Raw genomic sequence first — 14,133 nt, 5'->3', positions numbered from 1 at the left:
GTGCCTTTTAATTTTTCCAATCAATTGAAGGCTAAAGTATCGTGCACTTAATTTCGCCCTAAGTGCACTTTCGCCCCGTGGTGAATTGGGAGTTTTGACAATATTGACGTTCCATGTGATTCAGTAGTGATGGGAAACTGAATCCCTTGAATCATTCGATTCAAATCCATTCTGTGTTCCGGCTCTTCGAATCCGAATCCCAATCCGTCATATCATGGGTGCTTACCTTTCATTTAAGGGGTAACATGTACAAAACGGTTCAGCAATTGTAAAATTATTAACAAATTAGTTATTTCGGCAGAAAATACCAACCAAGGTTTCTGCACCTGCAGGTCGAAACTCTAGACAATACTCAAAACATGACAGGCACCTGACAGGGGGTGAGAGATCGTGGTAGGATTGCGAGTAGTGGTGGGTAAACGGAATCCCCAAATCCGAATCACCAATAAATGCCGGTGAGGAAATCGTTTAACCTAGTTTGAATATTCATCAAATTACAACTGTCAACTCATAAGAACTTACAACTGAAAACACATACATTTCCGATGTGATGCTCACTGCTCTGTATAATCAAATCTGAATCGAATCAAATCTTTGGAATCCCAGGAAGGGATTGAATCTTCAAGTCTTCCGATCCTGAATCTGTCATGTTGACACTACTCTCGACACTACTCAAAACATACGGGCACCTGGGGGTAAGACTTTGTCTGATCATAAACAACAAATCGACAACAAAGTGCGACGCTACGGCTCAGAAAGTTTAGTTAAAATTGTGTTTAAAGCGCAATCTAGTGGAAGAACTATAGTAGAAATCGATCCTCAAACCTTGCGCCACGAATAGAGAGTGGAGACGAAGTCGAAAACGAGTGATATTGGCCGTTTTCCATCAGTTTTCTCCGACACTGACAGACTCGATGGACTGACAAAAATAGAGTGCAACTCATCCAGACCATACCGTAACGCATGAGAATGAGCTTATGAAGTAGGCGTAGCAGGATAGCAGCGTGTGCCTTAGAAGAAAGAAACGCAACAAGTTTGAAACGGATGGTGGGTAACAGCTCCTACATCACCGAAGCCATCCCCTGCACCACCAGTGCAACTAATGTTAGCAGCAGCACCAGCAGCAGCAGCAGCAGTAGCAGAAGCAGCAGCACCGGCTCCAGCATCATCGGAACTATCAGCAGTGTCGGTAGTAACATTGCCTTCTTCGGTTGCAAATCAGTAATCGATGCTGATATATCGACCATCGTTGGCCCATTAGCATCGATAGTCGGTAGAAATAATGTGGTGAACCGAACGAACTGCACACACCTACGGCAGTACCAACAACAAGATCAGCAACCTTGCACTTCCGGTATCGGTGCCGAGGGCCTCAGTCCAGTCGCTGGGAACGGATTTTCTCCGGTGGTTTCGTCGGTGGTGACCAACCGATCGATATCGCTTCCGAACCACCAACCGGACACCGGAAACGGAATGATCAACCATAGCTCTTTGATCCTCGCTACAAATTCACATCAGCAGCAGCAGCAGCTAGCAAGCATCAAGTCTAGTGCCGCTTCCCCCCTGGGCGGAGGGATGTTTGGAAAGAAGACGATCGAAGCCAACAGCAGAAGCAGCTGCAGCAGCAATGCTAGCCCTGTAACAAATGCTATCGCTAATCCTAACACCAATAGCACCACAACCACCACCACCACCACTTCTGCCTGCAATCTGGTAGGAAGCGCCGTCTCTACCCCCACCGACACCGTTCCCACAGCCGGCGCTACGGAACTTCCACTGGATACCAAAGAAACAATCGTAGAGGAAGAGCAGGAGGAAGAGCCGGAGATCGATATCGTGATCAACAATGTCGTCTGCTCGTTCAGCGTACGCTGTCATCTGAATCTGCGCGAAATCGCCCTTAACGGCTACAATGTGGAGTTTCGACGAGAGAACGGCATGGTGACAATGAAGTTGCGGCGCCCATACACGACCGCCTCGATTTGGTCGTCCGGTAAAATTACCTGTACCGGTGCTACGTCGGAAGCACAGGTAAGCAAGCGAAGCCGAGCCGATACAACCGAGCAGCCGTATGTATATGTCCCGTGTCCCATTACGTTTCTCTTTGCAGGCCAAAACAGCGGCACGACGCTACTCACGTTGCCTTCAGAAGTTAGGATTTAACGTTAGGTTTAAGAACTTCCGTATTGTTAATGTACTCGGCACCTGCAGCATGCCGTGGGGAATAATGATCGTAAACTTTTCGGAGAAGTACAAGAAGGACGCCAGCTACGAGCCAGAGCTGCATCCCGGCGTGACCTACAAGCTGCACTCGCCGAAAGCTACGCTGAAAATATTCTCAACAGGAAGCATTACTGTAACCGGTAGGTAGAAAAGACTCCCTTTTCCCCGTATACCGCCCTCCCCAGCATAAGTTCGTACGTCCGTCCGGCGAGCAATCGTTTTGAATGATGTTGTTTTTTTTTGGTCTTTGCTTCGTGAAACCCACCAACCAACCCACTGTCATTGCGACGCATTAGCGGCAAGCGTGGCCTATGTGCAGCAGGCGATTGAGCATATATTTCCACTGGTGTACGAGTTTCGCAAGAAGCGCAGCCCGCTGGAAAAGCTCGAATTGATGAAACAACCGGCCTTCGACCCGCACGACGTTAACCATCTGATAGAGGAGGACTGCGATACGGCGATGGTGGAGGCCGACGATGGCGTCACTTGCTGGAACGGAACATCGAGCGCAGGGGCGGGGCGTCCAGCGGACGAGCAGGACGAAGAGGACCCGGAGGCGTTTGGCGATGACGAGGACGTATGTAATCGTAACAACACCAAAGCAATACACAAAATGAATAGTATTAGGCAAAATGGTAAGAAACGCGGTGTGCGCCAGTATCGTCCGTTCGGTCGGGTTAGGAATGATGGAGATAGCATGTCCGACGATGATCTGTGCGTCAGCGACTTCGAATAGGGAGACTGGGGCGATCAGCTGTGCCCAGAAGGGGGGAGCTACCGCGGATGGCGATCGATGGCGAGCGAGGGTAAGCTCCCCCCTCATCTGCACAATTGTGTCCACTCCCACCCACTCACGCTCACACAGCTTTCGTCATTCGTGCAGACAGGCATCGCACCCGTAGTCATTTGAATCCTACCTGCTGGAGTAGACAGAAACACTGGACTCCGGTGGTGATTAAGCGCCATCTGCAACGATGACGCACATTGCTATCAAACCTTAGAGCCTATGGAAGTGCTGCTGCTGATAGAACAACAAGAAGAAAACAAAGCTGAAAAAAATCAACATTGGCACCATTGTCCGATCGTGTCCTCCAGGAGGATAAATCATCGGAATGGTCAAAAAAGGGACATGAGCCGAGAGACCGAGAATAGGAACGAAGCAGCGGCGGTTATTAGGTCGTCAAGTAGGGATGTAATAGTTACTCAATATAAATTAGGTTTGACTAGCTTCTCATTTTACCATGGCATTACATTTTCATCCTTTGTTGGAAGGCACGTACACCCTCCACTATCACAAAAGGCTCTGAAAAGAATGGTTTACTTTGTCCTAGACTGACTTCATTGGTAAAAAAAAACCAGAACATAATGATTGGCGAAATTATAGGATCGTTTTTTTTAAGTACATCGCATAAGTTGTCAAAATAGCAAACAAGTACACGTAAATGATTGAAATACATCGTGCAACTCATCCAGCTGAATAAGAAAAGTGAAAGTGCGTGATAATGCACCGCACGAACCTTAACGAAACTATAAGCAACACGTGTTTGATACTCTACCTAGCCTTGCTTGTTCTGATCTAACCCCGATTGGTCGAGACCCGCAACACGAAGCGAGAACGGCGCAATATTCATCTAAAGAAGCTAAGCCTATTTTGATCTGATAGATGGATTGCATGGCAGACGTTGATGAATAATAAACTTGATTAAGTGTAATTTTTTAATAATCTTATGCCACTCAAGTTTTCTGGTTTTTGTTTGTTCATCGTACTTGACGACCTAATGCGCGGGCGTCCCAAGCGGGGGTGCATTACGATACCAGCGAAATCTAGATCAGCAATAGTCTGTAGAAAGTGCATGAAACGTAAAATCTGAAACAACATATATGTATGAGTGCAGTTGCAGTTTCATTACCCTACGTATCAATCTGTTTCGAATGGCATCATACATTTCTATATTACTCATCTTCGTATGTTGTTTCAAAACACTTTTATTTAAATAAGCAGTGATTAAGAGCAAAACTATGGAATAAACTGCCATTTTTTTAAATTGGTCAAAACAATATCACAAAAGATTTGGGCGCTTCTTTAACTGGTGAAACGAGGGGCAAATGAAACGAACGTTTATTAAATTGTTTCCGAAAGACTATTATCAAGTCAAGAACAGCATCACACTAATTTGCTGTAGAAAATGGGAAAGTGATATGGAAATATCCCACCTTCAGACTACTTAACGAATGTTTCAAATTTATGACATGAATTTATGTCAAAATGACGGTGTACGTCAAGATAAGATGTTTTATAAACAAACAAGAATCACCTAAACAATGGGAACCGATGGTGGCAAAACTGCGAATATCGTAGTTTTTGGGTGAAAAGAAATTTTAATTTTCAATCAAGCTGTGTGTTTAACAAATCATCAGCATGGCGGCATCAATCGAAGTTGAAAGCAAATTGGACTGGGATCCGGATCGTGCTAGCAACCCCGTGAAATGTAGTGTGTGTCTTGGAAAAAAAGATTGCATGAACATGGACGATCCTAGCTTCAGAGGGCAGAATGTTTTGGCGTACATAACTAAGCATTTAGATCTGGAGCTTGAGCTGATAGCTATCTGCTTGCGTTGTTGGAGTATGTTGGATGCTTTCGACGATTTTTATGAAATGGTGAACAAGCAGCACCACGCGCAACAATCGAATATTTGTGCTGATTTATCGGAAGTTAAAATGGACAGCTCGCCGTTTAAAGCATCTGACAGTGAACGATTTTTGTACACGGAATTTGTGGAAATCAAAGATGAACCATTGGAACCGATCAAAGAAGAGGAGCATTTGAGCGAGAACGCGGACGAAAAGCCAGTTTCTTCAGCAATTGCCAACTTGGGAAATGACCCCGTTGAAATAGGTGCAATAGTTTCAAGTATACAATCCGAAGGGAAACATCCCCGAACGCTTCGATCAAAAACAGTCGGATCAGTAGAACAGGGCTCAGCGATTGCAATAAATGCACCCAAAAAGAAAGACCCAAAGGATCCCAAGGTCGATAAAGAAATATTGGAGTTCTACAAGCGATTGGTGTGCGAAATATGCGATCCGGAAAAAATGCAAGCTGGCGAACCAGCGATAGAGTACAGTAATCTGAAAGATTTGAATCGGCACATGCGAAAATTACACGGCCAAGAGATGGGTCATGTAAAGTGCCCGATGTGTGATAAAAAATTCCGCTCACGTATTAAACTGTTGGAGCATAAGGATATGCACCTTAATCCCGATCGTTTTCGCTGTAATCAATGCAACGAGATATATCAGAATATGGAAGAACATGTCAAAAATAAGCATCAAGAACGGGCTTACTGCTGCGAAGATTGTGGGAAGAGATTCCCAACAAAGAGCAGACTCACTGCACATATACGGAAAATGCATACGGCCAAGGATGTTATTTGTGACCTCTGCCAAAAGCCGTATGTTTTAAAAATCGTCTTACAGATAAGAGATATTTCTTTATTTTTTTATTCTGTTGTTTCATTTTAGGTTTAGTAAATATACTATCAAAGATCATAAACGTGCCGTTCACGAGGCTAGCTTTATGTGCGAACTTTGTCCGCGAACGTTCAAAGCACGATTGCCGCTGGAACAACACCTGGAAGAGCATAAAACAGGGCTCCGACCTGCCCCCACAGCCACCTGCAACATTTGTGGTACAGTCGTTCGCGATAAGTACTGTCTTTCAACACACATAAAGCGGTTGCATACCGACCATCCTCCTGTTAGTTGTGGATCATGCGGGAAGGAATTCAAATCGAAGCACAATCTAGGCGTGCACCTTGCCAACGTGTGTACCGACCGGAGTTTTCCATGTACGATATGTGGGAAACAGTTTAAGAAAAAAATCAAGCTAACGGAGCATATGACGACGCACACCAGAAGTGCACTGTATCAATGTCAGTATTGTCCGAAAACATTCAGCTTCGAAACGCAACTTTATACGCACCGCAAACAGGTTCACCACGAGCAATGGCTGGAACTTCAACGAAGGCGGAAGCAAGGGGAACGATTCAAGGCGAAACGAATTGCAGACTGATCAACTGTTGTTTGCGTAATCATTTGTAAATATAATGGAAAAGGTATTATTTGTTGACTATTCTTTTACTCATTACACATTTACAGTACATATCAGAGGACAAAGAATTGTTAATTCGAAAAACTCACTGGGGTTGTCGCTAACGGACAATAAAACACGTGACCAAAAGTACACGTAACACGTGCAAGGAGTTTATTATTTTAAATAGGGCGTAGTTATTAGGCAGAAAACCAATCTAATCCACTGATTGAACTAATCCAGTAGTAATTTTAAAACTTGAACGGATTTTTTGTTTGCAAACCGTCAATACTATAAAACAAACGTAAGTTTTGAATTTATGACAGTTCGGTTTAAAAAATGACGACTTGTTTTGTTCGTGTGTAGTTTGTGGAAAACAGAAGAGCTTTTGCACTAGCATCGAAAACAAAAACATTTCTTTAAAAGCAATAAAATATTGCCGATCAGAGCAATGGTAACGGTTTGTGAGGTGTGCTATGTTTCATCAGAGGCAGAATATTTGGAGATGTTTAGCGAGGATCACAAAGAAAAGCGTATCGCGGATGTACTATCAAAACATCTTCCGTGTGTTGTAAGTATGGTGTATGGCCTTTATGTGCAGCGTTTAATTGTTTGGTTCGACTAAATTGTTTATTTATCATATACAACAGAATTTGGAAGATATTGAAAATCCACATATATGTCTGGCATGTTGGACAATCGTCAATAACTTCCACGGGCTTTACAATCTGGCAGAAGACTTGCATCGTCCTCAGCCGGAGAGTTGCAGCAGTTCCGACGATGATGCCGAAAGTTCTACTAAGGAAACAGCGTCCGGTGGTGATTCGAAACATCGTTTGGTGAAAATAGACACATCGAACGACGAAGAATATAACCTCCATTATGAGACCATTGATGAGTTTCGGCTCGATACCGAGTCTGTCTACATGGACGATGACTCAAATGATACTACTGTGGAAGTACCCGAGGAAGAGCATTTGGACGAATTTGATCCAACTGCAGGAGAGGAAAGTACCAACGAGGAGCAGAGTTGTGTCGATGGTACTGAAGTTGACATCGACACCGATGAAGATGGATCTAATCTGGCCGCGGAAAGTGCAGAGGAAAACAACGGTAAAGATTCTGCGTTGATAGAATTTTATGGAGTAATGCTTTGCGAAATTTGTGAATCGGATCGAATGTCGCAGAATTTGCCAAGTACAGCCTACGATACTTTTGTGGCGCTTAAACGGCATATGTTAGAAGTGCACCAGATTGCCAGAACATACCTCCAGTGTCCGTTGTGTTCGAAGCGGATCTTTTTACATTACAAACTATGGCAGCATATAGAATATCACGATAACCCGGAGAAATACCGTTGCACGAAATGCGGTGAAACCCATCAGGACTTGGAAGTGCATATGCACAATAAGCATATGGAGAAACGATTCCAATGCACCGATTGCGATAGAAGATATTCGTCTGCCCATCGTCTGGCGACTCACGCGAAGGTCACGCACTCGCCAAAAGATGTGGTGTGCGAAAAGTGTAACAAAGTGTATGTATCTAATCGATAAAGAAAATAGTTGAATCTTTCCATGAGTAAGTTATTTCATCAAACTTTTCTTTCTTCTGTTGCAGCTTCAACAAGTACCTTATCAAAGGACACATGCGGTCTATACACGGCGAGCCACTCTACGTTTGTGAGTGGTGTGGAGAATCTTACCGTACCATTGCCTTGCTGAATAAGCACAACCAGCTGCATCAGGCGGTCCTGTTAGAAGAATGCCCGGTGTGCAAGCTACAAGTCCGGGCCAACTATATCGACCGACATATGAAGCTTATGCACACAAAACGACTGCCAGTAGAGTGCGCTTCGTGTGGGAAATCCTTTCTGACCAAGCGACGTTTGCTCGTTCATCAGGACCGATCTTGTTCGGCTAAAATGTACAATTGCCCAACTTGCGGTAAAATTTTCAAAACCGTTGCGAAACTAAACGAGCATCAAACGACCCATAATGCTAGTGCGTCCGTACACTACGTGTGTTCAGTGTGTATGGAGAAATTCGATAGTAAATCTCGTTTGTATGCTCATCACGAGGAAAGACATAAGATGACCAAATAAAAGTATACGATGATTGTATACATGTAATTTATGTGAAGAAAATAATGAAAACCCATTCGCAGCTGATGTTAACAGGTAGTGTTGCAAAAAACGAACAGTTTGAATATCGGATGCAGTTTGTGTCATCGGAATGTTTGACAGTAGTGAAAACAATCAAAATATTGTAGTCAACAAAACGAAGTAACATCTTTCAGTACTGTTTGTCGGTATCGCGATGAAGAAACTAGAAACTGGTTTCTAATCAACTGTTTATTGCTAAGTGGGCATTCAAATATGTGTTAAATATAGTTATGGTGTCCCTCCGTGTTTTGCAAACATGGGGAACTATTAAACAACCTGCCTAGCATGTTGATCGTTGCGTTGAACCCTCGCTAACAAACAAACAACGGGTGCAATGGCAAACGAGACTCCATGTGCAGTGTGCTGCTCAATGATAGAGAGCGAGTACAAGGAAATATTTGTCGCCGAAAATAAACACATTGTCGCCATAATTGCCCAACATTTATGGTTTGAGGTAAGGTAGCCAGCCAGGGAAAGGATATAAAGCCGCAGTCGGATTAATAAATGCTTATTCCTCGCAGATTACTGAAACACCCGGATGTAAATTTATTTGCACAAAGTGCTGGGTCTGCTTGAATGATTTTCATGAGTTCTACGAACGCGTCGAGGAGCTCCGTAGAGTGGAACATTTTACCATCGAGAACAAGAAACTGGATGAATCTACCGACACCACCGATTTAAAGTATAGACCGGAATTTCTTGAGGTGAAAGTCGAACCGATCGAAGTGAATGTTGAAGCTACGGATGATACGGTGGTTTCGGGAGAGAAATCTGTTTCATACACTTTTATAAAGTGCGAAGAAACGGAAGAACACGATCCAACGGCGCTATCCTCGGAAGATGATGAGCAACTAAGTCCTAAATCTTCTTCCTCTTCGGAATGTTGGTCGCAGAGAAGAAAAGGAAAGCCACGTGAAAGGAAATTGCCTAAGCCCGATGAGGCCGACGAGGAAACGAAAAAGGAAGTTAAGGCAGCTGCTCAGAAGGAAGAGGACACCGGTTTGCTACAATTCTACAAGCGTGTCGTTTGCGAAGTATGTGATAACCATCGGATGATGGTGGGTGAGCCGCAAATAGATTACGGCACGTGGAGGGCCTTGCTGCGGCACACCAAGGAGGTTCATAGCCACGACAAGATATACGTCAAGTGCCCGCTGTGTGATTTGAAACTGCGGACGAAGCAGGCCCTGCTGCAGCACAAGGAAATGCACGAAAACCCTGAGAAGTATCGTTGTGAGCTGTGCGGGGAAATTCATCAGAACATGAAAGACCACATGCAGAATAAACACCAAGAGCGGCAGTTCTGTTGCGATGTTTGTGGCAAAAAGTTTCCTTTCAAGAAAAGACTGACGGTGCACATGAAAAAGATGCACGTAGAGAAAGACATTATCTGCGACCAGTGTCAGAAACCGTAAGTATGAAGAGGCCACCAAGAAAGTGTACGTACACGGAAGCTAATTGTGTTTTTCTTATCAGGTTCACCAAGTACACGATCGAAGATCACAAACGTTCCGTTCACACGGCTCGTTTCGTATGCGAGCATTGCCCGAAAACGTTCAACAGCCGCTTTCGTCTAAAGCAGCACATGGAGGAGCACGATGAAAGTTTGCGTAATTCCACCGCCGTACCGTGCACGATTTGTGGCCAAGTGATGCGTGACAAATACATCCTAACAAGGCACATCAAGCTGATGCACACCGTACAGCCATCCGTGAGTTGCAGCACTTGCGGAAAAACGTTCAAGTGCAAACGCAATCTATGGGTTCACATGAAAAATGTTTGCATGGAACCGACTCGACTTTACCCCTGCACCATTTGTGGCAAGCAATTTCGACGCAAGAACAAGCTGAAAGAACACATGTCGACGCATACGGGAAAGCCACTCTACATGTGTTCCTTCTGTCCGGAAACGTTTCGGCAGGATACGCATCTGTACTATCACCGTAAAAATGCTCACTACGAGCAGTGGTTGGAAATGCAACAGCAGCGGAAAGAAGGAGTACGATTTAAACTGACCGAACTTACTTAACCGGCAACGACTGGGGGAGGATACAGTTTGACTTTAATTCATGCCTATTTTACGTTTTACGTTGTGCAATGCTTGCTAGGTATGTTTGTGGTCATATGAAACATAATTTAATGGTCTTTGTCATAATTCTGTGTGTATCTATTTTTCGTACAAGTTAATTAAAATGAAAAAAACTGCAGGAACGGTTAAGAAGAAAAATGAAAGCAACAAGTAGATGTAATAAGCGATAAACAGAAATTTCTAGCAACTCAATGTATAGAAGATTTGTAATCAAATTCGATTCTGTTCGGGAAATAATAATTTTCCGTTGAATAAAATTGTCGTAAATTATGTCCCTCATGCGTATTTGGATAGCCCATAGTTCAAAGCTGTCAAACTGGAGTGTAAACAAATGCGTAAACTCGACCTTACAAATTGCAATAATCAAAACAGTTCATTGTGCACGATTGTTTTTTAGATTTAATTAAAAGTGCACGCAATGGAGCCATCGGAAAAGTGCACCATATGCTTCTCGACGAGCGAGTCCGATTATTTGGACATTTTTGCCAAAGATAACGTTAGCAAAAACATGGCCGCGGTTATTGCTAAACATCTGTGGTTCGAGGTTTGGTTGCTTTGAAACTTATCCGAATTGTTCATGTTTTTCAAATGAAAATTCTTTTCCCTGCGGTTTATTTTAGATTTCTCCATCCTTAGACAATCAAAAAGTTTGTACAAAGTGTTGGTGCTCGTTGGAGAGTTTCCATATTTTTTACCAAGAGATTGAACAGCTTCACCATCAACAACAACAACAACAACAACGTCCAGCGAGTAGATCGAATGGGAAGGCAAGATCGGTTTCGCCAGCACCGCTGCAAGGACCCCCGTACAAGACAGAATTCTTGGAAATCAAAGGTGAGCCACTCGAAGATGAGGAGGACGAAGCGCGAGCGGTCGATGCAATAGATGAAGAGTTTGACGAAAAAGCGGAATCAAACGAAACCATTAAGAGCGAAGACTCCGACGAATTTGAACGTGACTCCTCCCCGTCTGACGATGATGTCAAACGACGCAGCAAAAAATTGACCACCGGCGCTCGGTCTAGGAAGGCCTACAAGAAAGACCGCTCTGATACCACGCTAAAGAAACGCAAGGCAGCGGGACGGGTTTCGGTTCACCCGGACGAGGACAAGGCCATACTGCATTTCTACAAGCGGATAGTGTGTGAAGTTTGTGACAATCAACGGATGATCGTCGGGGAACCGGTGATGGAATTTCTCACCTGGGGCGCCCTGTTGCGGCACACGAAGGAGGTGCACGGACACTACAAGATTTTTGTGCAATGTCCGGTGTGCGAGATGAAGCTGCGCACCAAGGTGACATTGTGGCAGCATATGGATATGCATACGAATCCGGACAAGTATCGGTGCGAGGTTTGCGCCGAAATCCATCAGAACATGAAGGAGCACATGCAGAACAAGCACGAGGAAAGGCAGTTCAGCTGTGATCTTTGTGGTAGCAAATTTCCCTTCAAAAAGCGGCTGGTGGTGCACATGAAAAAGATGCACGCCGAAAAAGATGTCCCCTGTGATCAGTGCGACAAGTCGTTAGTATCATTCCGTAGCTGATCGAGGAGGGAGGCACAATTTGGGGGACCTAACGTGTTCATTTCTTTCTTATTTCTTTTACCTACAGCTTCACAAAGTACACCATCGAAGATCACCGGCGATCGGTTCATATGGCCCGGTTTGTTTGCGAGCACTGCCCGAAAACGTTCAAAATACGCTTTCGGCTACAGAAGCACATGCAAGAGCATGACAAGAGTCTGCGCACCTCCACCTCGGTACCGTGTCCGACCTGTGGTCAGGTGATGGGCGATAAGTACATCCTTAGGCAGCACATACGGCACATGCACGCGGAGCGACAGGCGGTGGACTGTGAAACGTGCGGGAAAACGTTCAAGAACAAGCGCAACCTGTCGGTGCATCTGGCCAACGTGTGCATGAAACCGGCACAGCTCCACGCGTGTTCTATCTGTGACAAGCAGTTTCGGCATAAAAATAAGCTCAAAGATCACATGTCGTGTTGCGTACCGAACTGAATGACCCCGTCCGCTAAGCAAATAAGGTCCAGTTAGGTGCCGAAAGTGTTGGCATCCATATTCCTTAACGAGAACGATGGTTCGCGGGAAGTAATGGATGGAACTTAAAATAGTATTTTTACTAACTGGGAAAAACTTCCCATGGAGGTGTCAATGGTGAACGAGGAACAAAGGAATAGCGATATACCTTCTTATGCAGGCAGAGGAAGGATGGCCATTAACTTCCGTTTTACTGTCCTATGCGATACATCGGTTATGAAGCGAGCGGTCAGCGGTTACCGAGGATGAGAGGTTTCTCGTCAAGGATCGGGCCTTTGCACCTTGAAAAGAACAATTTTTCCAATTTCAGAAACCGTAAGTATACGGGATACACAAAGGATATAAAATGTGAGCTCATAACATTTTTCCACTCTCCAATTGAAGGTAATGTGCGAGGAGTATCCTTTCCGATATCAACCGACAAGTAGGCGATGGAAAACTTCGGGCATTTCCACTCACAGCAGACGAAAAGCTCGACGGTAGGAGGAGGTGAAATGTGCAGTAACTTAAGTAATGTAGTCGATATTCGACATGTACAAAGCTAGTTTTAAGTATTTTAAGTATGTGCAATATTTATACATCATGCATCGCCCGTGCATACCGATCCGGACCATATAAAAAAACAATTTCAAACAAACCGTGTTCGTTTCGATTTCGTCGGGTTACGCTTGCTTTGATAACAGGGTATCAGGAATGTCTGCGAATGCCAGATAAAGACAACCGGCACTCTCGTGTCAGGAATTTGGGCTACCTCCTGATCGGTTCTGCTCTCCTGTTACGCCTGATCAAATTTCGGACCGATTTCGACCCCAAGAACGATCGAAACGATTTCAATTTTGTCGGGTTTCGCTTGCTTTGCTAACAGGGTATCATGAACGGAGGAGGATACCACTAATTAGCACGGCACGAATGCGGAGATGACCGGTGTGCTGTTAGGTGCGATTTTGAAGCTACCTCCTCCGGTTCCTGGCTCCTGTTAGAAGGACAAAATTTCAGACCGATTTCGTGGGATTTCGAAACGATTTGCGTCGAAGAATTTGCGACATGAGCGTTTTTCGCTACTATTTGGTAAGTTTTTTTTTAAATATTTCGGATACGTTTAAGCTAAATAATGAAAGCAGACGCGGTCGAGTTTGGGATTTGTTGTTTCAACTTATATTTAAATTTCGACGACACTTTTTTCAATTTTCGTTAAACGCTCCATCCTCTTGCATGCTTAATGCTCGAAAAAACCAAGTTGCATCGCATGTTTTCCGCAGGGTTTTCCACAATGCAATGCGCACACTTCATCGGCTTCGTTCTTTTTGTGTAATAATAATTATATTAATATAACTAATCTAATCTCGTTCTCGTAATCCCTTCCGCTTGCGTTCCTTTTTCAAAGGCTTTCCGGAGTGAAGAAAGCGCCATTCTTCACCCCAAAAGCGACTTCTTGCATCGCCTTCTCTGACGGGTTTTTGAGTAGGAAGTTTTAGTTTTTCCACCAAGTTTGTTTTCGCCGCGGTTT

At 44.3% G+C, this 14,133-nt stretch overlaps 3 protein-coding genes across 3 annotated transcripts; all 3 read left to right on the top strand.

The window, feature by feature from the left end:
* The first annotated feature begins 695 nt into the window (after window positions 1–695).
* Window positions 696–4,226, top strand: LOC131267792 (TATA-box-binding protein). The gene is made up of 3 exons (XM_058270746.1): window positions 696–2,031; window positions 2,111–2,363; window positions 2,520–4,226. The coding sequence occupies exons 1-3, from the start codon at window positions 1,045–1,047 to the stop codon at window positions 2,957–2,959; spliced, it is 1,680 nt and encodes a 559-aa protein (XP_058126729.1). The 5' UTR covers window positions 696–1,044; the 3' UTR covers window positions 2,960–4,226.
* A 329-nt stretch (window positions 4,227–4,555) lies between these two features.
* LOC131266581 (zinc finger protein 626-like) lies at window positions 4,556–6,333 on the top strand. The gene is made up of 2 exons (XM_058269149.1): window positions 4,556–5,676; window positions 5,747–6,333. Exons 1-2 carry the CDS (start codon window positions 4,643–4,645, stop codon window positions 6,294–6,296), a joined length of 1,584 nt encoding a protein of 527 aa, XP_058125132.1. The 5' UTR covers window positions 4,556–4,642; the 3' UTR covers window positions 6,297–6,333.
* A 2,186-nt stretch (window positions 6,334–8,519) lies between these two features.
* LOC131265351 (zinc finger protein 208-like) lies at window positions 8,520–13,256 on the top strand. Its single transcript, XM_058267609.1, has 7 exons — window positions 8,520–8,932; window positions 9,000–9,889; window positions 9,955–10,499; window positions 10,978–11,111; window positions 11,188–12,092; window positions 12,182–12,941; window positions 13,011–13,256. Exons 1-6 carry the CDS (start codon window positions 8,813–8,815, stop codon window positions 12,585–12,587), a joined length of 3,000 nt encoding a protein of 999 aa, XP_058123592.1. The 5' UTR covers window positions 8,520–8,812; the 3' UTR covers window positions 12,588–12,941; window positions 13,011–13,256.
* Window positions 13,257–14,133: the final 877 nt, after the last annotated feature.

Source organism: Anopheles coustani, chromosome 2 (genome assembly GCF_943734705.1).
Source record: "Anopheles coustani chromosome 2, idAnoCousDA_361_x.2, whole genome shotgun sequence".
Classification (NCBI taxonomy): domain Eukaryota; kingdom Metazoa; phylum Arthropoda; class Insecta; order Diptera; family Culicidae; genus Anopheles; species Anopheles coustani.
The sequence above is the reverse complement of the archived record's forward strand: the minus strand, read 5'-3'. Positions and strand labels throughout refer to the sequence as shown.

Bases quoted from the DNA above. Each gene is read 5' to 3' on its own strand.
- LOC131265351 (XM_058267609.1), top strand. From the start codon at position 8,813: ATGGCAAACGAGACTCCATGTGCAGTGTGCTGCTCAATGATAGAGAGC. The intron at 9,890-9,954 runs GTAAGTATGAAG...TTTTCTTATCAG, and splicing joins TGCGACCAGTGTCAGAAACC to GTTCACCAAGTACACGATCG. The intron at 11,112-11,187 runs GTTTGGTTGCTT...GGTTTATTTTAG, and splicing joins CTAAACATCTGTGGTTCGAG to ATTTCTCCATCCTTAGACAA.
- LOC131266581 (XM_058269149.1), top strand. From the start codon at position 4,643: ATGGCGGCATCAATCGAAGTTGAAAGCAAATTGGACTGGGATCCGGAT. The intron at 5,677-5,746 runs GTATGTTTTAAA...GTTTCATTTTAG, and splicing joins TGTGACCTCTGCCAAAAGCC to GTTTAGTAAATATACTATCA.
- LOC131267792 (XM_058270746.1), top strand. From the start codon at position 1,045: ATGGTGGGTAACAGCTCCTACATCACCGAAGCCATCCCCTGCACCACC. The intron at 2,032-2,110 runs GTAAGCAAGCGA...TTCTCTTTGCAG, and splicing joins GTGCTACGTCGGAAGCACAG to GCCAAAACAGCGGCACGACG. The intron at 2,364-2,519 runs GTAGGTAGAAAA...GCGACGCATTAG, and splicing joins AGGAAGCATTACTGTAACCG to CGGCAAGCGTGGCCTATGTG.